The 25913-nt window shown below is 41.9% G+C and overlaps 1 protein-coding gene across 1 annotated transcript in view; it reads left to right on the top strand.

The window, feature by feature from the left end:
* Window positions 1-25913, top strand: part of LOC106655980 (protein shank-like) — a gene marked incomplete at its 3' end in the record, with an annotated part of 69271 nt that overhangs the window by 9023 nt on the left and 34335 nt on the right. The window contains exons 2-3 of the mRNA XM_023461656.1: window positions 8912-9274; window positions 16941-16958. Coding sequence (XP_023317424.1) covers window positions 8987-9274; window positions 16941-16958 — 306 coding nt within the window. The remainder of the gene's footprint in view (window positions 1-8911; window positions 9275-16940; window positions 16959-25913) is intronic.

Here is a 25913-nt window from a genome sequence, read left to right as displayed (position 1 = left end):
GCACGTGAGCTCAAAGTTTCTTCTTCAAGGTGATCTATAAATCATCCATATATATACTTGCACACACACACACACACACACACACTCGCACATAAACGTATTCTCTCTCGCGCAAGGTACATATAACGCGTCGGAAAGACATTAAAAACGAAAGTGCGCGCGACTTTGAAACCGCCTTCCAGCGATTGATTAGCAATATTTTGCCTATAATAAAAAATTGTATTCAACGTCGCGCGCGCACCGATCGTCGGCCGCCGCTATTATTTTTTCTCCTTTCCGCGTGCGTGGCGCTGATTGCGAGAAAAAAAATTATGATTCGCCGTATTAGCCGCACGTATGTGTGCGCAACGGGTAGTCTGACTCATATCGCGCTGATCCGATAAAATATCTTCTCTTCATCGAATTCTTAATAAGCACAGCATAAACGGCGATGCATTCCGCGGACTATATAACCTGATACGTATCGACCGCGCCGTTCGCTTATATGCAGGTATAAATATAATATAATAATACACAACTCGTCGCGCCGGTTAAATAGAATACGTAGCGCGAGGGCGGGGGAGGGAGGAGTAGCAGCAGCAGATCGCCGCCGCCGCCACCGCTTGTATACAAAAAAAAAGAAGAGCAACAAAAATTGAGTCGAGCTCGATTTTACAGAAGCCATATCGTAAGTCAACAGAGGCTCGCCGCCGCGTACTTATATATAGCCAGCTTGCGCACACACACTTTACACCGCGTGTATGCGTACATATAGTGGTATATAGTAACATTTACTGTCTCGCAGCGAGCGATCCTTTTGCCAAGTCAAATAGTAGCCAATTATTCGCTCTCTTCCCTCGTGTGTGCCACTATACCATACTAATTTTCACTCTCTCCGTTTCTCCGCCGTACTACGTCGTTGCGGAGAATATTAGTTACGGAAAAAAGGAGAAGAAGAACGTCACGACGCGCGACAAAGACCCATCGAAGCGCGTCTGCTGCTGCTGCTACCGCTGATGCTGCATCGAGCTTTTTTTATTTTTATTTCGTCGCGTGCAAATGATTTTATCCGCCCTTAATGAACGACCTTCGCGTGGCGTCGAGCTGTACATATATATAGGTATCGTGCATGGCGTTGTAGTACACACGTGGTGCATTATAAATATATATCCAGGCCGTAAAGTGCAATTCTTTTTTGAAACCGAAGACGCGCACGGTGCACGGTGGCGAGCTGCAGTACTGAAACTCCTACGCCGATGCTTCTTACATTATACGCTTCTCTCTTTCTCGTTGGAGAAACAGGGGGGGAAGGAGAGAAAAAAAGGCGAGAAAAGAGTATAACCCGAGCGTAAAACTATGATTTGTTGCTTGTGTCACTGATGCGCTTAAACGAGCACGTACACGTGAATATATAGAGACGTACATCCGCGCGCCCGAGTACAACTGCAGCTGTCCGTATGTCCATTGATTTACTTACTTTTTTTTTACTTTTACTTTTTTATTATTATTGTCTGGACGCGCGAGCACGTCGTCTGAAAGATGTATCGCAATAATTGTGTACGATAAATTTTTGTGCTCTGCGGTAGGAGAGTTTTTTCATCGCGCTCGTAGATACGAAGATTTATACTTTATGTACGACTGATGTCACGCAGGGATTGCGAATGATAACGCGGGAGTGGAAAAGCTCGTTTATATACACTTGATTTTATCGAGTAAGCTTTTTTCGCGCGTTCGTACTAATTCCGTTTATCGTTCGCGCTTCCCTTCAAGGATACTTTATTTAGAGCAGTTTCAAAATCGGTGCCAAATGAAACGACCGAAGTTCGTAAAACAATAACAACGGAACTTTTAGCGAAAACTTCAAAGGTCGACACAGATATTCTAAATGCCATAATCGAGCGCATGCATGCCGCGTGCTCCCTTATAGCACAGATATAACGCACACATACGTATACATGGAACCGTAATCGTTGTTACCCATACGTAAACGAGCTTTTGCGGTTTCACGTTTGTCCGACCAGGAGAGAGAGAAAAGTCCTCGGGCTCATTCATTTTCCTTCTTTTACATATGCACTTGGGACGCATGTCTTCCACATCTAAAGACTCGTGCACGCTCACTCTCGTATACATATCTCTACTTGTGTGTTAAACATTTGTGGTTCGTTTGATTATTACCGTATTATATTATGACGCGAACACTGTGTGCTCGTGTGTATAAATATAACTCGTGTGCGAACTCGGAGTACATTTTGCGCTGCTGCCGCCGCTCTTCTTCTTTTTTTATCGCTCTGCGGCATATTGCGAGAGGAGCGTCGAAGTATAATCGATAAATTAAGCCTCGAAAGAGCTGCAGCCCGAGCTGTGCGCTTCCGTCCGTCCGCGGCCATTTTTCTCACTTTTCAACTTTACGTGCTCGCGCGCCCCGAGCTCCTCTTTCTCTCTACTCCATACGTACCGCTGCCGTGTTGTCTGGATATATATTTTCTTCGGCTGTGACCTGCATCCTGTGGGTAATCACGTGTTACACTAATAACCTTGAAACCCAAATAGGGATGTGTGTTACATTATACATGTGCGCACAAAGTACAAATCAGTGCCTTTTTTTTTTAAATCGATCCACGAGTACATACACACGCCAACTCTGTATAAACATGTAACATCAGAAGTGGGCAGCAGCAGCAGCATCCACGCGTTAATCATTAGCTCGTGCTTTTGCCCGCGCTTATATAGCAGCACTTAACACGTTCTCGCGTGTGAGACGTGAGGCAAACACTCATACACATGCACAGGCACGCATATGATGCTTCTTAGAAAAATTATGACCACTGCTCTCGAACGTCAATACACGGCAATACATGAAATACGCATGGATTTGCGCGTGGATAAGACGTGCGCGAAGCGCTCGTTTCAAAATAGACGCGCTTATGTAGATATTACGGACGAGAGAGGATGTATCGATGGTGTTTCGGTGAAAACTCGCTGATTGCCAGCGATTCTGGAGTTGAAGCATCTCGCGGTGATGATCGATTGAGCGCGAGTGCGCGAGACTCGTGTACGCATACATACGTTCGTGCAACACAGATTCGTACGTAATATAAATCATAGATCGAGAGTCAGCTGTCTGGACCTCGTTTAATGATACGATAATGAATAAATCGCCGCGAATTATTTGCGCCGAGTCATCGCGAGAGTTGCGTCTCGTTATTGTTGTTGATGTTACTGTTGTTGTTATTTTGTTGTATAAGTATGCCTATAAGAGTCTCAAGATCGGTTTATGAAAATTCACTCCAACCTGCCGTACATTTGTGGAATGCGAGGTGTAATCTCCCCTTTGTGTACATAAGAGTGATTCTCGTACAATTTTATAATTTGGCATACTCAGGTATAGCTCAGTCGATTGAAATGGCATCGCATTTTTGTGAAATTTCGGGAGGATATTCTTCACAATTATATTAAAAATATGTAATAACTTGAAAATAACAATTTAATTTGTTCAAAAAATTTATACCAGTTTTCAATTACTACTCTAAATAAGATAATACCACTTTCAACTTTCACCACTAGATGGCAAGTATCTTTATCTGCAAATCCGCAAGTGGCAAAGTCAAAATAATTGTATAAGTCAAAACATGGTTTTGAAAAAATGCTTTTATCACCTCAAGTTCTTTTCTCCAATATATTGCAAATTTAAGTTAAGAAATCGCATAGGCTATAAAACTAATTACTGACGAACCCACAAAATGATCGTTCCTGATTAAATAACGTTAATAAAATAAATTGGAAATATAATTGTTTATGCAATAGTATGACGAAAAATGTCTTTTTTTGCACATTTTTTAGTGCGCAAAAAGCGTTTTTGGACACTTGTGTGCGGTAAAATGCCTCATTTTGGACACGGGTGTGCGGTAAAACGCCTCATTTAAATGAAAGTATTTTTCGTCTCCTATTGCATAAAATTTTGTATGCAACACGTGCCCAGCTTTTTGCGCACAGTGTGCGGAAAAAACACCCACTCGTGCCGGCATAGCCGGCACTCGTGTCTTTTTCCGCACACTCGAGCCCAAAAACGTCTTTTGGGCACTTGTTACATAAATAACTATTCTAAAATATTAAGTCTGCACAGTTTGTTGACAGGTTGATCTGGTTATTCCGATTTGACGTTATATTAGGGAGGCACATTTCTTCGCCGAAATTTACTGTATTTTTATATCATTATCATCATTAAAATGTGATCATTGCTTCTGCGGAGATAACTTTTAATCGTGCGTTGAAGTGTGTTACATTTTGGTGTCAAATAATTGCAGTGTAATTGTTTTACTTTTAATCGTGTCGGCATTATAACCATGGATGATGATCGTAAAAAAAAATTAGAAATAAAAAGACTTAAAATCAAGGAAAAAAGACGATTAGAGAAAGAAAAGAAGAAAAAGGGACTAGAATGTTTGGCAAAGCTTAAGGCTAAAACCAAGAATTCATTGAAAAAATCTAAGAATACTTAAGTGCGATCATAAACATGTTATAAAAATAAAATAGAAGTGAAGTTGTTGAATATCGTGCATGAGGATTTTGTGGGTTCTCCATTTTAGAAAACTTTCAGAAAAAAAACTCTACTGGTAGTGTTTCGCTAAATTTTTCATTAATTTCTTGTAAGAGCTTAGTTTGAAATTATTCAAGAACCTTTCATTACTCATACACGCTCACGCACACGCACAAAAATTGGCTGTGCGTATAAATATTGACGTTGTATCTTCGAATCGTGCTATTAAAAATTCTTCTACACACACACGGAGTACATCTGCTTATCTTTTGCAGCATATAATACGCGTGGCGCAGCACTGCGCTCAGCGTACAAGCTTGAAAGCAATCGTAATTTACAAATTGAACAATTATCCATTATCTTAATGCATTTGATTAATATAATGCTTCGACTTTTATCATCGGCACTTATGCATTTTAATGACCTTGCGACATTGAACTTATTTAATGCTCGCGGATAGTGGCGCCTCGCGTCGTACGATACTGACACGCTGCTCTGTGTGCGTGTATATACTGCCCGCGACATATCTTGCGCGTACGCGCGAGAGAGAAAAGGAGTATAAGCGCCATTAAGCGTCATCCAAAATGTGCAATTATTGTTGCACACACGCGCGTACACACGTACACGTATCTCGCGTATTATATCCATATACGACACGACGCAAAAAGTTATAAATTATTGCCGCCACGGTAGTAAAGCGGAGCAAATGCCGGCCGGCAATTAACTTTCGCTGATGACGGAAGAATTACATGTATACAAGTACACGAGACAGAGAGAGAGAGAGAGAAAGAGAAGCGCGACGAGCCACACAACGCGGATTTATAAATTTAAAATTAAATACTTATGTACGATATATATAATACGACGCACACTTGTATAATGCGCGCGCGGTGGAAATTAAAATTTAATGAAATTGAATTTTCCATGCCCCGGGAGTCGGAAGATTCCGCCTCGAAGATAATAACGACGAGTCGCCGCCGCTTGCAGAGCTCCTTGCGAGACACAACACGTCTTCTTTGCTTGCTCTCTCTCTCTCTCTCTCTCTCACTCACTCCTTTTTATTATATTTTCACCGATATAAATCACGCGGGCGTTTTCACTTTGTCATATTATGTGCGCCTATGTGTGTGTGTGTGTGTGTGTGTGTGTTGTTTACGTCGTGTGATTTTTTCTTAACTTCTTTTTACACTCTTGATAATCTCGAGTCGTTGTCTATAACATCTTTGCGCAATATTTTGGCGCGCGGCAGGCAGGTGCCTTGCGAATTTTTCACCTCTCAATTCGCTGCTGTGTTTGATTGTTATATATCATCAAGTGTGTATAAAGCTCGAGACGAGATATTATACAATTTGTGATATCTTTTTCTATCTATTATTTTACCTCTCTGTGTATGGGATTCTCGCGTGAATTATTCATAGACGAGGAAAAAAAGTAGAAAGTCCATATGGAGAGACCACATTATTATTTTGTAAACTTTTGACTCGGCAACGGCATGTATCTTATGGTACATTCATCCCGAGCGAAGATTACAGGGCCCAATGGCTTTCTTATCTCGAAAAATTTTTCCACCTTCGTGTACCTTACAACCACGCTAAAACCATCGTTACGCGCGCGAGTTTGTACGCGCGTATCGCGAAAAATCTCCGAATGACGCAAGACGCCAACTTGTCGAAGATCGTCGGTGGTGCGATGAGTACGAGCCGAAGTCCTCCTGGTGATTTTTCTCTTTTTCTTCTTATTTTTTCCATTCGTTTTGTTCTTTTGTGCATGTGTGTATCTGCTACATGCCTGCTGCCATATACCTTACTTTGTGCTTACGCACGTATCAGGCGGGGGACTTTCCAGTGAAAGTGCACATGACGCGCGTACCGGTTACGTATCTCTGTCTCACGCGCGCGCGCCCCGGCAGAAGTAAATATAAGAAAAAGAAAAAAAGGGCCTTATAACGATCGATCGGTCGGTATGTAAAGTAATGCCTGCCAATACGTATGTACGTATACGCACATGTGCCGCGCGATTGCGAAAGACATTTCCGAAAGACAATCGTACACGTGGAAATTTCATGTATTAAATCAACCTGATACAGTTTTTTGTTTTGTTTATCAGCGCGAGACGCAACGATAAAACAAAAAACAAAACAAAAAACGATCGAGGAAGAAATAAAAACGAAGAGCAAGGAATATTGGCTCTTAAGATGCTTTAATCGCGTTAAAGATCGCCATCTGATCATCTCGCGCGCGTCGGCCTACGCAAGTGCGCGAGAATATAATAACAGCGTCATTACACTGTAATTACGTAAATTTTATTACGCGCGCATTTTCCGCGCGCGCGATATGCGATTATATTATGTATCTACCTCCCCCTCTTTCTTCTCTTGGGCTTCGATCGCCAGAGAGCTTTTTATCGTCGTTGAGCATCTTATAAATAATAACATTTCCATAAAGCAAATCTCTTGATTCCTTCCTCCGACGCTTTTAATATGAATATTTAATATCGGTCACCTTCGGTATATAATCCTTAACTTTCACGCCATCTGGGGTAAATTATTTTCCTCCTCCTCGCTCGCTCGCTCGCGTCGGTGCGGTCACGTCTGCAGAACTGCCGCAGACTCCGTCCGCCGACGATTCGAAGCTTCGGGCCATTTTCTCAGAGACCTATATCTCGACTCGACGATCTGTTTTTACTCCAGCTTCTTCATTTTAACTATTGCTCATCATCATTACGCGCGGCGCGGGATCGAGAGCTGCGTCGATCGTATCGGGGGAAAGGAAAAAATCATCGACCTTTTTCAGTCTACATAAAGTTTTTCTTCTCTTTTTTTTCTTTTTAGGCGAATTCTCTCCGGCCCTCGGAACGATTACCCCCGAGAGCCGTGAACGTTTCGTAATGTATGTACTTTGAAAAGAACCCAATATATATAAAAGAGCGAGTGCCAGATCATATCGCGAGCAGCACTTTAATAACGGACGCAGTCGGCGGCGGCGATCGAGATTTTTTTTCTTCAGTGATAAATCGCACCCGGGCTGTTTTCGTATAGAGCGCGCAGAAAGAATCGTTTTCTACTGATCCGTTTTTTCCTGCTCTTTCGCCGCGCGGTATAAAACTGCGGAATGAAATAGACGATTTTGGACAGACGTTGATGTTTACGAGACGAAGATATGTAGGAAAAAAAGTTTAGATCTAAAAATGACTTTTACTCCTGTATGAAAAGTTTTTCTGGCACGTATCAGGGACGCTCGCGCGCGATTACGAATCGCTTTGATCGATTCTCCTCTCGCTCTCTCTCTCTCTCTCTATCTTCCTCGAAATGAAAAATATTCCGCAGCGTAGCGCTCGGTGAACTTTTTAAGCCTTTGATTCCTTACCTCGATCTTTTCGCGCGCGCGCGTTAACACCGAAAATTACTCGCTCCATCGCTCCTTCTCTCTCGCTCACGTCGGAGGGGTTTTTATAGCGCGAAAGGGGGTTCGTTGAACCTCGAGGAGTTTCAGCAGCTCGATCCGCAAATCCTAAAGCACGTGTTATATGGAAAATGTCTGGACCTTAAAGGCAACGGTGTTTTTTACTTTATTTCGTTTTTGTTAAAAAGAACTTATCGAGCTTGGGCCGTTGCCTTCGTAATAATCTGATGATGATACTCTCCTGCAAACCATTCTTATAACAGTTTCGTGAATTTTTTTTTATATTCCTCCAACTTTTTTTATTAATTTTCGGCGAGGCGCGCGCAGTTTGGCTAATCTCTTCGCATCATCGGGCGCTTCGCATGCGGCGTATGCGTAACCCATAATATATCATACTCGTGGAATACGAGGAAACGAAGAGCCTTATCAGACTCGTGTATAGCTCGTCGCGCGCTAAAATAACACAGCATCGCCGCATATGCGAAATAATTTGAATTTTTCGGCATCTCGCGTGGTATTTTTCTTATTTTCACGTCTCGTCGATCGCATACTAACGCTTTACGCGAAGAATCGATAACACACGCACGTCGGAGTCTTAATAGCCGCGCGCGCAAACCGCCCATTATAAACATTACTCGCTATTTAAGAAAAGCGCGAGTGGAAGTTGAGTAGAAAAAAAAAACTTTTTTTACGAGGCTATTTTCGACGTCGTTAGACCAAATGACATTCCTCGAGCGAAGTAAGAAGGAAAAAAATGAGAAGGCGTCTCGCAAATAGCCCGTATAAGCTCTCGCGCTGTACACTTATATAAAAATTGTTTTACGAGCGCCGCGGCGCAGCACTTAAAAAAAGCTCGTCATTGGAATTTTAGTTCTTCTCTCTCTCTCTCCTGCTCGGCTCTAAACTCTGCACTTTTGTGCCGAAGCAAACAAGCGACGTAGATGATACACATGTTTATCTTGTACTTATGAAATATCATTTTTTATGTTCGCAGATGTGACTCGGGCGCAGAGACGTCGAAGACCACGACCACGAGGTCGAGCGAGATGGCCTAGTCGGCTCCGCCCGAATGGAAGCGGTTCCGAAGCAGGCCATAACAAACGTAAAAATGCCAGGCACCCCAGCAGCGAGCGCCACCCTCGGCGGTGCTCAGAACAACCAGCAACAACCACAGCAACAGCAGCAACAAGCGCAGCAGCAGCAGGACGAGATGCCCGACGAGCAGGAGCCCGTCGACGACGGAATACTCTTGGCGCGGATACACGTGCCCGAATTGTGCGTGAGCAAGTGTCTGCAGTTCCCCAAGGATCAGCTCGTCTGGGACGTGAAGCAACAGTGTTTGGCGTCCTTACCCAAGGTCAGTACTCGCGACTCTATAATATCATTACGTTTATACGTATGTCTCGTGTTTGGTGAAGGGATGTAAGAGTGCGTGAATATTGGTGTGCGTGTCCGTATAGTCTTGCGACATGTTTTTTTTAGATGACAGATTATTATACGTGTGTGTGTGTGTGTGTGTGTGATAAATAATATTATTCGTATGGTGTGTGTACGTCGTTGATTGATGTGAATTTGTGAATAGCCGTGACAATTTTTGAGTAGGCTTCATTATGTAGAGATTGTTTTCTTTTCTTTATTTTTCAATCTTTCTCTCTTACGAACATTATATAATTGGCGATTGGCGTCGTGAAACGTTTGTTTTCTTTTATTTTTATTTTTTCTCTCGCTCTCTTCATTTTATCAACACGGGAGATCGTTCGATCGATTCGTAAAGAAAATATTACGAATAACTGGGTCAAGCTATCGGCGGAGCATCGGCGTCTTAGCGAGGCGTAGGTAATGAGCAAAAAAAGGCAGCAGCAAACGACATAAAATCACTCAGGAAACGTCTTTTACGTAGAAAAATTAAGTTACTCCTATAATGGTGGAAGGTGATGGCTGCCTTCTCCATCCTCTATTATTACTATATAGACTCGGCTTACTCTATTAGACTAACCACTGTTAACCTACATTCATCAGCGCAGGCGATCGGTTCTTCGCGCGGCGCGCATCTCGTCGTCTTCGTCGTGGGGCATAAGTCGATTTCAATGAGCTTGAAGCGAAGAAATAGCAAATAGGCAAAAAAAGAGAGGTGTAATTTCACTCACCTGCAAGCGCGCGCGCGCGCCTTGGCATATATATATAAATGTGCATCTCTGTGTTGTTGTATAGATATAGATACATTTATGTATTATACAGCTACATAACACAGAGAGTGTGCGCAGTCATAACAGTTGTATTAGCCAAGGTAGTAGTAGGTAGTAGTAGTAGCTCAGTTCTGCAGCGACGACGAAGAGCCTATATAGAGAGTGCCGCGCCGCGTGCCATAATTTCTTTACCGCTACAATAAACTCGAGCGCGAGCACACTGCATTTCTGAACACTGCAGCTCATTCGAGATACGGTGTAGTATGCGTGTGTGTGTCTCTCTGCTGTACATACCTATATGTGGGCCTATATGTCGTACTACACACGTCGAGGAAAAAAAAAAAACTAGTGCAGCATATTATCTCCTTGCTATGTGTCTCTGATGCCGCTCTGTACGCGCCATTGCGGATGATGATGAGAAAATAATGAGATGAAGCTTCGAAGTAGGGGAGCTCGCGATTAGTTGCTACACACGCGAGTAATAAAAAAAAAATTGCTGCGGGACTAATTCTTTCCGGATTCATATATTGTATATAGGTGCCCTTTTTGTATACTATACATACAACGACGATCATAGACTTTCAAGGCTATAATGCATAATGCAGCAGGTACACACACGTAATGAATAGATTTTTCTGAATCTCTCTCGCTCGCGAAGTCGAGAGTTAACGCAACTATTAACCTATCGGATGTAATGTTATAATCTCGAGCAACGATCGACGTGCGCCGCGTATATAAGACGTATGTCCATGTTTTAACGTTTCTATATATTATAATGCCAGCTCGAGAGAGCATGAGTCGAGTGGCACATTGCATTATGTCGTTATTATTATTCCGCGGCAGTTCAGTCGCGCTGCTGCCGCGAGACAGTATTTACAGTAAACGGGTAATCATTAGTTGCTCGTATGGCGTTTCCTACACGTTTTAATTACACAATAAGCTGCGAACGTTATGTTGCGCCGTATGTGTGTGTGTGCTTGCACAGATCTTTTGTTTATCCTGCGCGCGAGACGTGTGCAGTATATACTCGAACGATGCATCCTTTTTTTCTTCTTCTTCATCATTATATGCATTTATCCCATTTCCCAAGGCGCTATTTATCCAGCTCGTAGTAGTATACGCGATATATATGTACTCGGGGACGACGGAAGTCGTCGTTATACACGCGCATACACACACGTAGACAACGCTTGTTTTACTACGGGGCTTATCGTTCTTGAGTGTGTCTGTGTGTGTGTGTATTATGCTACGCAAAAGAGACTCGACGCGTAGGTGCACTCGCGCGCAGGCTCGACCGTGCTGCACAAATATAAATCTCGGCATATAGCTACTTTGCACTACTTATATACACAATTACAGGTCTCGTCTCGTCGAACGTGTGGGCGAGCTACGTCGCTGTAGCTTATTCTCGTCGAAGGCTTGTATATACTACAACATCGCTGTAGTAGCTGCAGCGCATTATAATAATACCGATCGTACGAGCAAACGACGCGTCTAATGGAAGATGACGCGATGATCGGGCTGCGCTTAAATGATGTATAACACGTATTATGGAACACGCGCGTGCTTGCGCGAGCGGCAATAATTTGATTTATCGCGCAGCAGCAGCAGTTCACTTCAGCAAGAGAGTGAAGTGCATTAATATAACGCGCAAAGTTCTCTCGCGGAGAGGAATGAATATTTCGGAAACTCGTTTCCCGTTGTAACGGCCTCTCGCTCGCGTCGTCGTCGTCGTCGTTGCCGCGCGAAAACGAACGTGTTTCGCGCGCGAGCCGTTGTATCATTATGATTATTACACTTATACAGAATAGCACACACACACACACACACACACACACACACACTGACATACCGGTTGCGGCCACGAGCGCGAGAATCTCGCGCGTGAATCATCCTATGGGGATATGTAGGGATATACGAACTTGAAACTTCGTCCGAACAGCGCACGATCGAGTAATTAAAAAGATGCAAACTCGCGCGCGCGAGAGGCGCTAATAATAAGCACGAGAGCCGCTGCTGCAGCTTCACCGTGACCGGTAAATTCGTAATAAGCGAGCGGAATCGTAATGTATATTATGCGCTCGCGAGCGCGTGTCCCTTATCGCGCTGGACCGAAACGCGTGCCACGCGGATATAATGTATATACGCTATACTGTTTTTCCGATCGCGGAAAGAGCTATGTGCGTACGCGTAATATAAATGGCGCGCGTGCACCGCACCGATCGATGCTGGAATTCGAAAAATAGCGCCGTGCCTTATCTCGATACCTTTTAACCCTTTTTTTTTATTCTTCTTGCCGCGACCACATTCTGTGTACGCGTACATATAAAAGTAAATAAACGAGCGCACACTGCACCGTTGTGCATCGCGCGCGCTTGCGTTTATCGCAATTCGAAAAGCGCGTATACACACATACGTGCGTAATGCGAAAGATCAGGCAAGGAAGGAAGGGTTAACAGCGCGCGAGGCTTCGATATATCTCGATAGTTTTTCAAACGTCGAGCGCCGTTTTAAATTCACCGTGGACAGCGAAGAAAAAAAAGCAGAAAAAAAATTAGTCGCGTAATCGGAGCTTTCAGCTGCGCCAGCGCGCCGTATATATGCGTATAGTGAACTTATCTCGTGTGTAGCGTTCGGGTCTGCGATAAAACTATTCCTTCATTTCTATATACCTTTTCTTCCTTTTTCTAATGCCATCCTGGTAAAGTGCGAAGTATATACGCTGTATGAATTTGTGCGCATGTTCGCAGAAAATTCGAATCTCATTAATGCATAAACACGATTGACGCGCGAGGATACGAGTCGTGTATAGCCAGGTTCAATCCCTTTTTTTCAAGTAGGACGTTATTTATCAACGATGCTCTAAAAATAGCTTGACCTCGAGACTTTCGCGCCGCGCGATCAAAACGCGTTTTTTATTGATTTTTTTCGACACTTTTTTTTTTGTTAGGTTTTAAATTTACTTTTTAACGATCGACAATGATTCATTCTTTTTTATTAGGTTCGACAATTTATGTAATTTTTTTCTTTATCTCGATCGTAGTCCAAAATTGTGTGTGCGTAGTCGTAAAGATGTGGTATCAATGCGAGTGAGCTTTTTAAGAAAAACGCAGTTGTGCATCTGTTTTGAGTACAAAAGTGTGTGAGAAGTATATAATTTGTATGTAAATTTCTATCATGATACATATCAGTATATCAATATGAACAATAATAATCATTGATTATTCACGTGCATCGTCTTTCTCTTTTTTCTACTCAACATGCTTACCTTCACTTCTTTGTGGGATTTCTCAGGAGGTACAGCGCTCAAACTTTTTCTCTCATATAAATTCGGTGTTTCTCTATTCAGTGTCATTTTTATTGCGTTTAAAGTAGTAAATGTTTTAGATTGTAATATAATTTGATTGTCACCTTTCATTCGTGTAAACGTAGCATAGCAACTTTTTTGTTGATTTATTCAACATGTACATAATTTTTTGTTCCATTTTTGCACTGTCGACCGCATACAACATATTCTTCAGTTCAAGTAGTTATAGCCAAGGACACTGTATTTTTTTTATATTTCATTTCATTTTATTTCACTCATACATCGAGATCGCTCTCGTGATGAAGAAATCAAATTCACGTTTCTTTTCGCGTGCTCCGAAATTTACCTGGAAAAACTTATTGGAAGTGTGACTCAAAGGATTATAAATCGCAGCAGCCCGAGTTCAATGATGATTATGCAAATGTATGTATCTTTTTGTAAAACAAGGCGAAAGATCTCAATAATGTCCGATAAATTCGTCAATGTTAAAAGAAAAAAAAGGAGGAACGAGTTAATCTGCTCAATCTCGATCTCACGCCCCCAAAAAAATGCTCCATACTCGAACCGTCAAAATAGCACCTGAAAGCCATATAATACATCGACGTCGCGCACGCGGCAAAATTTGTTATTAATTAATTCCCGAAACGACTCGCGTGATCGTGCTACACATTTTGATTTATTTGCCGTAATAAACCTCTCTCTCTGTCTCCCTTCCTTTTTACTCGCTGCGGCTGCTATTTTATTGGCAAACAAAATTATCGACAGCCGCGACCGGCCGAGAAAAAGGCGCACTCGTACGCGCGCACATGGATAAGTAGCTGCCGCCACTGCTTGAACGCGCGCGCGATTTACAAGGCCTTCGGAGCCGCGCGGCGATATATAAAATAGGTAAAATTTCAACAGCACAAATCAAAAGCAGGAATGTCGTATTACCTCCTAGTACTGAACTGCTGCTGTGCGTTTATACGTGTGAGTGTAAATACATTCGCGCGCGTATATAAACTAAAATCCAGCCTATAAATACGCGCGCGGGCCGGGTGTGCTGCTGCAGCGGCAGCAGCAAAACTCTATACGTGCAGCAACAGCAGCAGCGGTGACTTTTATAACGCAAAAAGAACTCGTCTTGTCAACGGGTCGTGGTGCAGGCTGAGCTGCTGCCTCGCGCGAACACGATCTTGCCAGCTCTCGCGCGCGACGCGTGTAAAGTGTATAAAGTTTATGTGTGTGTTTGCGTACGTATGTACGTGTGTATTGTATAATATTGGACGCGGTTCGATTAAAAAATTTTGCGTTTATTACGGCTCTCACGTGTCAACTGTCGGTATACACACACACACACATGCATGCACGTTCAATCGGCTCGCGCGTAAAGTAATATTAATGGCAAAGATTTGTTGTTATGTAATTCGACATTCCGCTATTTATTTATATCGATGTAATCTCCTTCCTCCCCTTTATTTTATTTTCTCTTCTCTCCGATCGTTTATGTATTCGTTTGTTATTATCTTTGCACTATCGAACACGTTTTACAATCGCTTTTCTCGTCGTCGTTGTCGTTGGAATGCAAAGATAACATTTTTAACGCTTACCCGACGCACCGCCGCCGGCGAATTCAAAACGTCATTGTGTTAAAAGCTGTTAATTCAATATTTTCAATCTGAAATTTAATTATACGCATTCTTTGTTTTCTTCTTTTTTTTTTACTTTTTTTACTTTTTGTTTTACGACACGGCAAATAAATTAAGTCGTTAGCACAATTGGTCGTACATTATATTATAAACCACTGCTGCGGTCGATTATTTTAATCAGCCGATATAAATGTCAATGATACGAGTAGGTGTTTGAAAATTATGTAGGCGATTAGAGGTCCATTTGACTACTGTGAGACGAAGGTGAAAGTTGTCGTTCTTTTTTTTTTTTTTTTTNTTTTTTTTTTTTTTTTTTGCTCATTTCGGGCATACCCTTTTCGTGTGTCGAGGAAAAATTTTTCATGGCTGAATTATAATTGAGAGACTGAATTGCGAAAGGCAGCCAGAAACATGAAGCCATAAAATCAAACGATCGTAAAAGCCGTGTGCAACGCGCTCTCGAGTATTGATTAATTTTTTTTTCTCTATCTTTTTTTCCTGTTCCTATCCCGCGGAGTCTCTCTCTAGTAATAGACTCTCGAAAAGTTTTGCGCGATATTTACTATCGAAAATGCGATCTCTTGATCGATCCGCTTGCATACATATTGTACGAAGTGAGTCATTACCTCGGTGGTCTCGGTTCCACGACAATTACGCGTTCCTCGCGTATTATATGGAGTTTAAAATTCTTTCGCGCTCGCTTACATGCACACACACATATAGGCGTGTATTGTCTAGAGAAAGTGAAATAATAAGGATATAATTTTGATGGATCGAGCAGCCCGCGTGCTCGAGGTGATCGATGAAAGCTCGCGAACTCACGTCAAATCTTTATTTTTTTTTGTTGTTGTACGTATTTTTTTCACGCTCGGATAGAATGTTTGCATAATGCTTGAATTTAATTTCGCTTGCCTGCAAAAGACTTTCTATTCGTTATAAGGATAATCTGCGCGAGCGTGTGAGATAATTGTTGAAGACTTTTGCGAGCAATTCATCATTGAACTCGACGACGACTGCAAAAAAATTTTGTTTTGAACTCTTGAAGAGTTGATCGACGGTAAAAAAAAATTATTCACGGCTTATATTTCCGTATTGAAAACTTTTCCAAAGTTTTTCTCTCTTCGACTGGTCGATCGCGCTCCTAGAATTATCTATTCACCAACGACGACAACAAAAAAGAACTCGTCGATGTACGGCGTCGTAATTTTCCTTTCCATTTCTGCACACCGAGGTTGTTATAAAAATTATGCGCGTCGACCTTGCCTCACGGTGAATAGATATATCGTGCTCTTGAAAAATATTGGAAAGTATTATATTTCTGCCGCGCGCATATAAAGTATATTGGATGAACTCGATTGGTATTTTATAAGCGCGCGTATGGACCAATATTTATTTATCACCTTTTTTTTTCTACATCCGGCCACCCGTAGAGCTAAATTAGAAAAAAAGACGGTGCATTCATCAATTGCGCGGATATTCGAATAAAGAGCGAGGAAAAAAGTGAAATCTCATCATCATCGTTTGTTTTTGCATGAACGCATCTCATGATGCATTTATAATAGCATCGCTCGCTCCCCTCCTGGTATTCTCTTTTTTTCTATATAAATGAAACAAAGCAGAAAAGTATATACATGTATATCACCTTCTCTGGGTTTACCTATGTTATTATATGTTTTTGTTCATGCCTGACCTGACGACAATAATAAAACAAAATGAAAAAAAAAAAATTATAAAAAACGACGACGCCTACTACCATCGACGCACTGACCAACCAACAACGTCATCTCTCTGTGCTTCCCACCACCTCCGTCCGTATATGTTCCGCAATATATACGCTCACGGCAACGTTAAATCTATCTAACGAACGAACGCAACAAAAAAAAATTCGAAACACGTCGATAGGTGGCTACTTGGTACAGGGTACGTTTTTCGACATCACTTATTATATATTTACCTTTAATTTTTCAGTAACTTGGCATGTTTGCAATCTGCTATAAATAAACTCGCTTGCACGTTGTAATTAGCGTTGAAAGCTTCGATTATAGCAAGAAGTCTCATACGTGTACAAAAATACAGTAGCCGCTGAAAGCAATTGAATTTGTGTAGAATTTTTTCCTGGTAATGTTTTGTGTGCAAGAGTGCAGTAGTGTGTGTGAATGTCCGTCTGTGCGTATTATAGCGTTATGTGTCCGAGCGGGACAGCCCGCAGGAAGCATAATGGAACCAATTACTTTGAGTGCGTTTGCTTTGTTTTTTTTTGTACATACGCAAAAGCTTCTATTAAGAAATTATCCGCTTTCTATGTAAATGTATTAATTCCATATATACAACGTAGACATTTAATACTTTTTATACATATATGTGCCACATGTTATATGCAATATTTTATGCTTAATGTACCATGTAATGTTAATTTATAAGATGTTAATATTAAGAGATTAAAAATTTATGATCAGACGTTGAATCAATGGTAAGAGGTGTCGTATATATCAGAAAAATATGAATTTATCCCCCATTCACACATGTACACCGCACTATTTGTATACATGCGAGGCAAAGTTAAAGCACGAAAAAAATTGAAAAAGGCCACCGATGACTTTCATTCGTAAGAGCATTGCGTAGTTACTGACGCCGCCGTGCCGCCTGCCCATGTACGCCTTGGGGGCAAATATTCAATCGCATTTTTTTTTGCTTCCACTCGCGAGCACATTAAGATATATCCCAACGAATTCATCAGAGTGTGGTTTCGATTTTTCTACGTTATAGCAACTGATGTCTCGCGCAACTTTGCTATGAGAGCTCCAGTCCGCAGATCATTGCATGAATCACCGGCGCTCCGGTATGTTTTTTTTGTTATTGATCGTATCGGCCGTATATGTCTCTAGCGAACATCGCAGCGCGCAGTCGAGGTTGCAATTTAGAAATTGAAATTTTTTAACTATGATTTCCCAACTCTGCTCTCGAGCTCTGCTGGAGTTATGTGTATAATCAATCGAGAACTAGAGAGAGAAAAAAAGGTACTCGAGTGTCCACACACACAATCAAACTTTCACGCGAATATTTGTGTATATATTTGCGCGCGCACGCCACCTTATCTCCGTTACGGCAATCGTCGTCATAATAGTCTTCACTTAAACGAATAACAAATAATAATATACATCAACCTGTGTAAGGAGCGAGCGAGTGCGGAAAACTTTCGAATTTTCTTCCATCGCCGAATTCTCACACGGCGAGAGGAAGAAAGAGAGAGAAGGAATCCCTCTCGTCGAATTTCACGATCGTGTTCCGTATAGCCATATTTCTCCGCGTATATTGTGCATTGCGAATATCATCAGCCCGAAGGCGCGAAACTCTCACCATCATACATACCTACATAAACGTTTGTATAATACGGGGAGGAGTGTACGACACTCGATGGTCGGTTTTATAAATGTGCGTCTGCCTATCGAGGGTACTCTATACACTGCAATCGAGGCTCGGAAAAAATCTCAAATATCCCAAAGTTATTATATTATATGCGCTGTGTGCAGTCGGGATCGTTTAAGCCTTAACTATTTATTGACTCGAATGAATATCTGTTAAATGTCTCTGTGATGAAAAACGTCGGCACTTGCAGCGAGCTCGAGAGAGCCTTTCATACAGATATACACTCCATCATTGCTTATAACTCCGATTCTAATCTATCTTTTCCTCTCTCGAATTATTCTCTCTTCTCTCTCTCTCTCTCTCGGAGCTCTCTGGTGCACACGTCGGATCGGATCTCGTGCAGTCTCTAATGCCGCGCTGCCGCAGCCAACAGAAGTGAAGCGCGACATAGTGTATAGAAGCGAACACGTTTTTAACGTAGAAAAACGAAAAAGAATACACGTATGAGATGGTATTATGTATACAGAAAAAACACTGTGCCACGCGTGTCTGCCGCAATTTGATTGACGGATCGTGCATTTGGTTTGGACGTCGACGAATGCCAGGCGCGCATTCGCGTTTCGAGAGAGAGAAGACCTCTCTCGCTCGCGTGTGCTAATTCTTGCGGTTCATCGACTCGCGCGCGAGATATCATACACGCTCGTGCGACTGTGTATAAATACGATTTTTTGTAGCGTAAAACTTTTTTAGGTTACGAGGAGTAAACTTGCTCGAAGAAAGAAAAAAACAAACGATCGTGCAAGCGGCACAGCCGATGTTTTGAAGCTCGAAAAATCGTGCGAAAATTTATAGTGACTCGGTATTAAAGCCCCAACATCTTCATCGGAGACAGTTGTAAATTTATATTTAACGTTGTAATGCGATTTTGTAAACTAAAAAATATATTACACATACATTTTCATTATTGCCGATCGCGTGTCACATCGATATTTCATCCTTTTAACTTTCGCCGAAAAATCCATTACGTAATTCGTTCGTAAATTCGTGTGTAACATAATATACACAAACAGCTGCATCGTCGTCCCACGAGAAAGGAGAATATATGGAGTCCTATAATAACATAGCGAATGATGCTTCATTTTTTTCACTTTTTTTTTTATTGTTGATGTTGTCGACGAAACATATGTTTATCGTGCGTGTAAACACGTACACACATCGTAGCAGGTTGTGCTTTTATATGCAAATACAACATACACACACATGACTCTCGATCTCGCGGTTGAGCTCGTGCGTGCGTATAATAATATAATTTATCGAGAGGTTGCGCAAGAAGCGCGCGCGCAGGGGATCATCATCATCATCGCGAAAGAATAATTAACGCCGATGATGGTTTTGTTGACGATCATCGAGTGATTGGTATAATTATTGGATTATAAGGCTTATGTTTTTTTTTCGTACTTCTCTCTCTGTCGCTGATCGTTCTCTCTCGACAGAGATGTGCCTCGTCGATTAGCTTCAATTGTCGCGAGTTGCGCAATAGTCGCGACGTTTCTATCCTATTTCAACTATCGAGAACATAATATAGAACATCGTCTCGATTCCTCGCTGTCGCTGCTTCTTCCTCGCGTCGGGGGAGAGAAGCATGAAAAAAAACGGTTTCGCGATCTCTAAAGTCGTTTAGATTCGTCCTTGAAATTCAGCCGGATCTTGACTCGATATTACACACTTTCGATTGCTCCGAGAGCTCCGAGAGTTTGGAGCTGTCGATAGCACGGACGAGTATTTTAATAACATTATGACACCTGAAAAAATATGGGGCGATGATTTCGAGATCTGAAACTGAGAAATTTTCCTCGTAAGAGTAGCTGTGATTTTGCAAAATTCTAGGCAGGTATAGGTACGAGAAAATTAGTACGATGTTTATTTACTGAAATCGTCTTATGTACATTAAACGAATACTCTGTCACTGTAAAATAATAATCACTGTTATATGCTTAACAGAAATGTTTTTGCCACTTGTGAGTTGACAATACTCCATTTGTTGACGGAATTTGAAAGCTCACAATCATATATGACACCTTTAATTACCATAAATTTTGTTACAATCCAAAACAAATGCTACAATATTAATCCTTTAATTTTTCAACAAAAATGGCTTTGAGGAGTCTATAATTTGGAAATTATCACGATATTCCCTTTTTCACGGAGTTACTCTCCCACCAAACGTCCCATAAAGAAGTTTCACATCAAAAACGATTCATTTGTTTATATACGTAAAACGTAAACGATTATCGTATCGTTTCATTCGTGGTACTTAAAATTCTTCGCTGAGCTCTCTCTCTCTCAGCTTGTGCGTGTACATTGTAACCTGCCTATTAAGTGATTATATACCTTTTTACGCGCTCGCGCGCGCACCGACGAAAAAATTTGCTGACTGAATTGCGTACATACGCACACACAGTCAAAAGTATATCACGAGCACGCAAAGCGTATACAGTACGTGTACCGCACTGGGTCAAAAACTCCGCGACTTCATTATATTCAAGCCCAAGAGAGTGTATATAACTCGAAATTACGAATTTCAAAAGGATAAACACACACACGTACTTGGCCGTGTGCGCGCAGAATGTGTAACGGGCAAGAGAGCGAAATGCGAAATTTCATTATTATACAGCGCACAGAGACGCGAGGAAAAATGTAGTCTAAAGTAATCTCGCGCGCGAGCGCCTCAGCGAGAAGAAGGAAAAAAGTACCCTGTGCATATTCCTGAGCTCTCTGCTGCTGCTGCTGTTGCTGCTGTTGTTGTTGTTGCAACACACGTGTCATTACACCATAATTATATCGCTAAGCAAGCACGTGCTCGTCTGTTTCTCTCTCTCCATCTCGTACTTAAAACTTTTTACACCTATTTTCTCGCGGGTCTCTCTGTCTGTGTGTGTGTATAATGCAGTGTATGCCAAACCGTAATTTCACTTATTATACACGTGTGTGTGTGCGCTGTGTGTAATACGTACGTAACCCTGATCTCTTTGTCGGACGGATGAAAATCGTTTTTTCGTTGACCCCAAACGTGCGTTTCATGTATTATACACAGACGCATATAGACACGCGTTCGCAGCACGCGTACGTGCAGCCGCGCACTTGCAGCATGCGTGTATATATATACGTACACCTTGATCTGTATATTAACAGGTATACGTATAAGTATACAGCTGTTTCTTGCTTCAGCGAGGCGCAAAAAAATTTTTCGCGTTAGTTCAACGACTCGAGTTTCTCGATATGGATTATTTTCTTATGGGCTCTCGTCTTTATATATATCCACTATACGCGCGCTACGGGTCAGCCCTTATAGCCCTGAGCGTAATGTACCGGTACATCTGTGTGTATACAGCAAGTCTCTCTCTCTTTCTCTCTGTTCGTTGAGGATGTGCCTGTCGATTTTGTTGCGCGGCGACGCACGAGGCGATCGCTAGCTGGAAACACAGCAGAGACGACATAAATAAAACCGGAGGATCGGAAATGATGATTATTTAATTTGCTCGCTAGCTCTCTGTCGCGGATTATTTCTGTCTCGCTATACAACATTAATAACTTCCATCCATAAATCCCAGATTGAAACTAATTCGACGATAAACTCTTCTTTGCCGCGCAGCTTTGTAAAACAAAAAGCTCTGGCAGCGGTTCGGCGATGAAAGATTATTATGTAATAACGAAGGAGGAAGCGTTATTAAAGGCATTTGTTATTTTCCCTTTTTCTTTTTTCTTCTTTTTTTTTAGCTGAAAAGATTAAAAAACAAAAGAACAGTGCCCCGAGGCAAAATCTGGCTCAATAGCAAACGACGCGCCTTATATTTTCGGAACTCGCGAGACGATGTATGCTATAGAAAGTATATGTAACCGGGCACATTCACATGTATTATAGACACGAGAGAGACAAAGCACGGAGGGGGAGAACAAGTGATTTCTTATATACTATACACATAACAGACGCAGATCGGAAGTGAAGGATGATGCTCTCTTTTGCATCGGCAATCGTTTGTACAACAATAATACATACATACACGAGTCGGTCGTTCGCAAAGACGCTCGCTGAGATCCGCCCACACACACACACACACATACAGACACATACGTTATAATATAATTCAAGCTCATTTAGTATAGTGATGCTCTCGAATTGAATTTTGTTGTTGGTGCTTTTTTCTTTCTCTTTCTCTCTCTCTTGTTCTTTTACTACATACTCATCTACTATATCTGTACGCCGGGTCCCTCCTCTCGTATGTACGGTGCACGCGTTCATTCAAACGCGCGCCCGAACGACACGACGCAATCTATTTATACTATAATGCACCGTAGCAGCATTTACGCATGTGCACGCGATCCATCTTGAGATTTATAAGATCCCGTGCGCGCCGAGAGCTTTATACCTATAACGTCTCTCGCCTCGTGTGACGCGCGTTTATCACGTTATAATGCGCGCAATATAAACGGGTGAAATATCCGCGATAACATTTGCGTTTTTGGTGATTATTGCTGGAAACGAAGTTATAAACGGCTGCATATACCTATATTACAAACCAAAGTATCAAATGAGCGCGTGTAATTTTGGCTTTTTTAGCGATCGCTTCTCGAGAAAAACGAGAAGTGTGAGTCGTTGCACTTACTCGGCGCGCGCGCGTGCGAATTATTACACGCGGACTTATAAATACGACTGTATTAGGCAATATGGCCAAAATTTGGCCACGAGATGACAGCAGCGTCGCAGGTCAAGTCATGCGCAGATGCATGCTTTTCGTGACCGGGCCATCTCGATAGCAGTAGATATTTTTCGGTGCGACTCATTGACAGTTCTTTCTAAATAAAAAAGTAAATATGAAATAAATAATAAAAATGAACGGCACTGTTAAAAATTGTAAGGGAAAAAAATTTTAATTCCCAAAAGACCCTAAATTAAGGAAACAATGGTTGGAAGCAATTAAAAGACCGAACTATAATCCAAGTGCATTAAACATTTTTAACCAACAGATATTTATACAAAAAGTATCATAGGTATGTCATATTGATAACTTTGTACTAATTTGTTCATACTACTATATAAGAAAGACTTCAAGAATATGAACAAATTAGTACAAAGTTATCAATATTACATACCTAGGATACTTTTTGTATAAATATCAGTTGGTTAAAAATGTTTAATGCACAAACAATGACATGACTTTGGATTATAGTTTGGTCTTTTAATTGCTTCTAACCATTGTTTCCTTAATTTAGGGTCTTTTGTGAATTAAAATTTTTTTCCCTTTTAATTTTTAACACTACAGTTCATTTTTATTATTTATTTCATATTTATTTTTTTATTCAGAAAGAACTGTCAATTAGTCGCACCGAAAAATATCTACTGCTATCGAGATGGCCCGGTCACGAAAAGCATGCATCTGCGCATGACTTGACCTGCGACGCTGCTGTCATCTCGCGGCCGAATTTTCGCCATATTGCCTAATACGTATTGCATACCTAAGATCGGTATCGTGTCTATTTTATGTACTCGCAATTTGCCTCCACGCGGCGCGTATGTGCACCAGACTCTAGGCCGCACACGTGTGTGTGTAGGTGCGCAGCTATATACGCGGCTCTCTATACAGCAAATGCCGGATCGATATTCATCTTTCGGCTTTATAAGCGTTTGTGTATATATAATATATAAGCGCAAGGTAGAAAAACAACCTGCGCGATTTTAACACGCGGTTTATATTATACACACACGAGATGCAGCACATGTTGACTTTAGCCATAGAGCGAATATTATATAGTACGTATAGAGGTGCACACTCGAAAAACAATTTTCGAGGTATACACTGAACCCCCTTTATATACCCCGAAACTCGATCGCGTCTCGATGCTGCCGCTGCTACTATACTGCTGCTGCTGCGCTCCGATGTGCATGCATGAAGCGTATACGATATATAGCTCGAGAGTCTCGATATTTCCATATTGCACAACCGATCGGGGATACGTACCAGTATTGGCGCAGTGCAGTTTTCACAGCGCGTAGCTGATGACGTTACAATTACAAGCACGTGTGTGGATATAATATTATATACGCCATCTCGAATTTTCGTAATTTGATTTTCACCGCTCGACGCACGTGACGTCCAAACAGCTATTCGCGCGTATTTATTTTCAGGTAATTAAATATAGAGTACATTCGGATTGGCAGTTATAATCAAGAGAGAAAAGAGAGAGAGAGAGAGAGAGAGAGAGAAACTTTGTCATAATTCGTACAGCGCTAGATTTCGAAATATCGTTTCGCGCGATTTTTTATGCATTTTTCCTTTTACCAACCGAAGGAAGAGAGAAAAAAAACATACATACGTACCGTCTTACACGGACTTTCTTCGCCGCGCGATTGCGTGTAATATACGATATATAATATAATACAATCTGCGTATCGTATCGCATTGCGATTACACACGATTTGGCGGTGTATATGAAATGTGCTCCCGCGTACAAAACCCGCGCGTAATACACCTCTCGTTTTCGCGCGCGCACCCGCGATTACGAAAAAGGTGCGAGGGATATCGGCGCGCCGCGAAAAAAAAAAGGAAAAGAAAAATCGAAAAGGCCGATAAGAAACTTTTAGCCCGCGCGTGCGCGCGCGAATCGGATTTTTGAAGCACCACAGAGTAGAGTACAAGTCTCGTTCATCGAAATCTCCGCTACATAATACTTTTCCATCAAAGGCATTCCTCTCTCTCTCTCTCTCTCTCGTCCATATAGGTGCCCACGCGATAAATTTAATCTATAAACGCACACACACACGTGTGCACAGACACAGGCACACATAGATATGCAGCCACACGAAGTATAAGTGAATGAGTGAGCGAGAGAGAGAGAGAGGCCCTCGTGCACAGATCGTTGCACTCACACGGTACAATGACCGGCTCGTGCGCACCGATATATAGGTATACTATACACTACTATATATACGTGTGTGTGTGTATAGTGTAGGTATAAGCCATACAATTCGCACACACACGCGCGTACTCCATACACACAGAGACGTAGTGCAATATATACATGTATAGCTCAGAGTTGTGGCTGCTGCTGATGAAAACCTGCTCGAGGCTAAACTATATAGAGTGTGCGGGACTCTCTTCTTCTTCTTCTGGTGCTGGCTGCTGCTGCTGCTGCTGCTGCGTCGTCGTACGCGCGCCGCGCGCGACGATTGAAATGTACCGACCCCGCAAGACTTGATGCTGATGATGATGATGATGATGATGATGATGATAATGCGGCTGCTCCGTTAAGACATTTCTCTCTCTCTCTCTTTTCCTCCCTGCGCGCCTCTCGTCGATATATACATACACACAATATATGTACGCGCGGGGATTCTACACGGGACGACGCGGACTGCGAACGCCCTGCTGTAGGCGGAAAGATGAGATGGTACTGTTTGTTCAATTGTTCGATGCCATAAATTAAATATAACGTACGTAATGGACGCGCGTA

The sequence above is a fragment of the Trichogramma pretiosum genome, unplaced genomic scaffold (assembly GCF_000599845.2).
Source record: "Trichogramma pretiosum strain Unisexual culture from Peru unplaced genomic scaffold, Tpre_2.0 scaffold4, whole genome shotgun sequence".
Lineage (NCBI taxonomy): Eukaryota > Metazoa > Arthropoda > Insecta > Hymenoptera > Trichogrammatidae > Trichogramma > Trichogramma pretiosum.
This window is presented reverse-complemented; position numbering and strand designations above follow the sequence as displayed.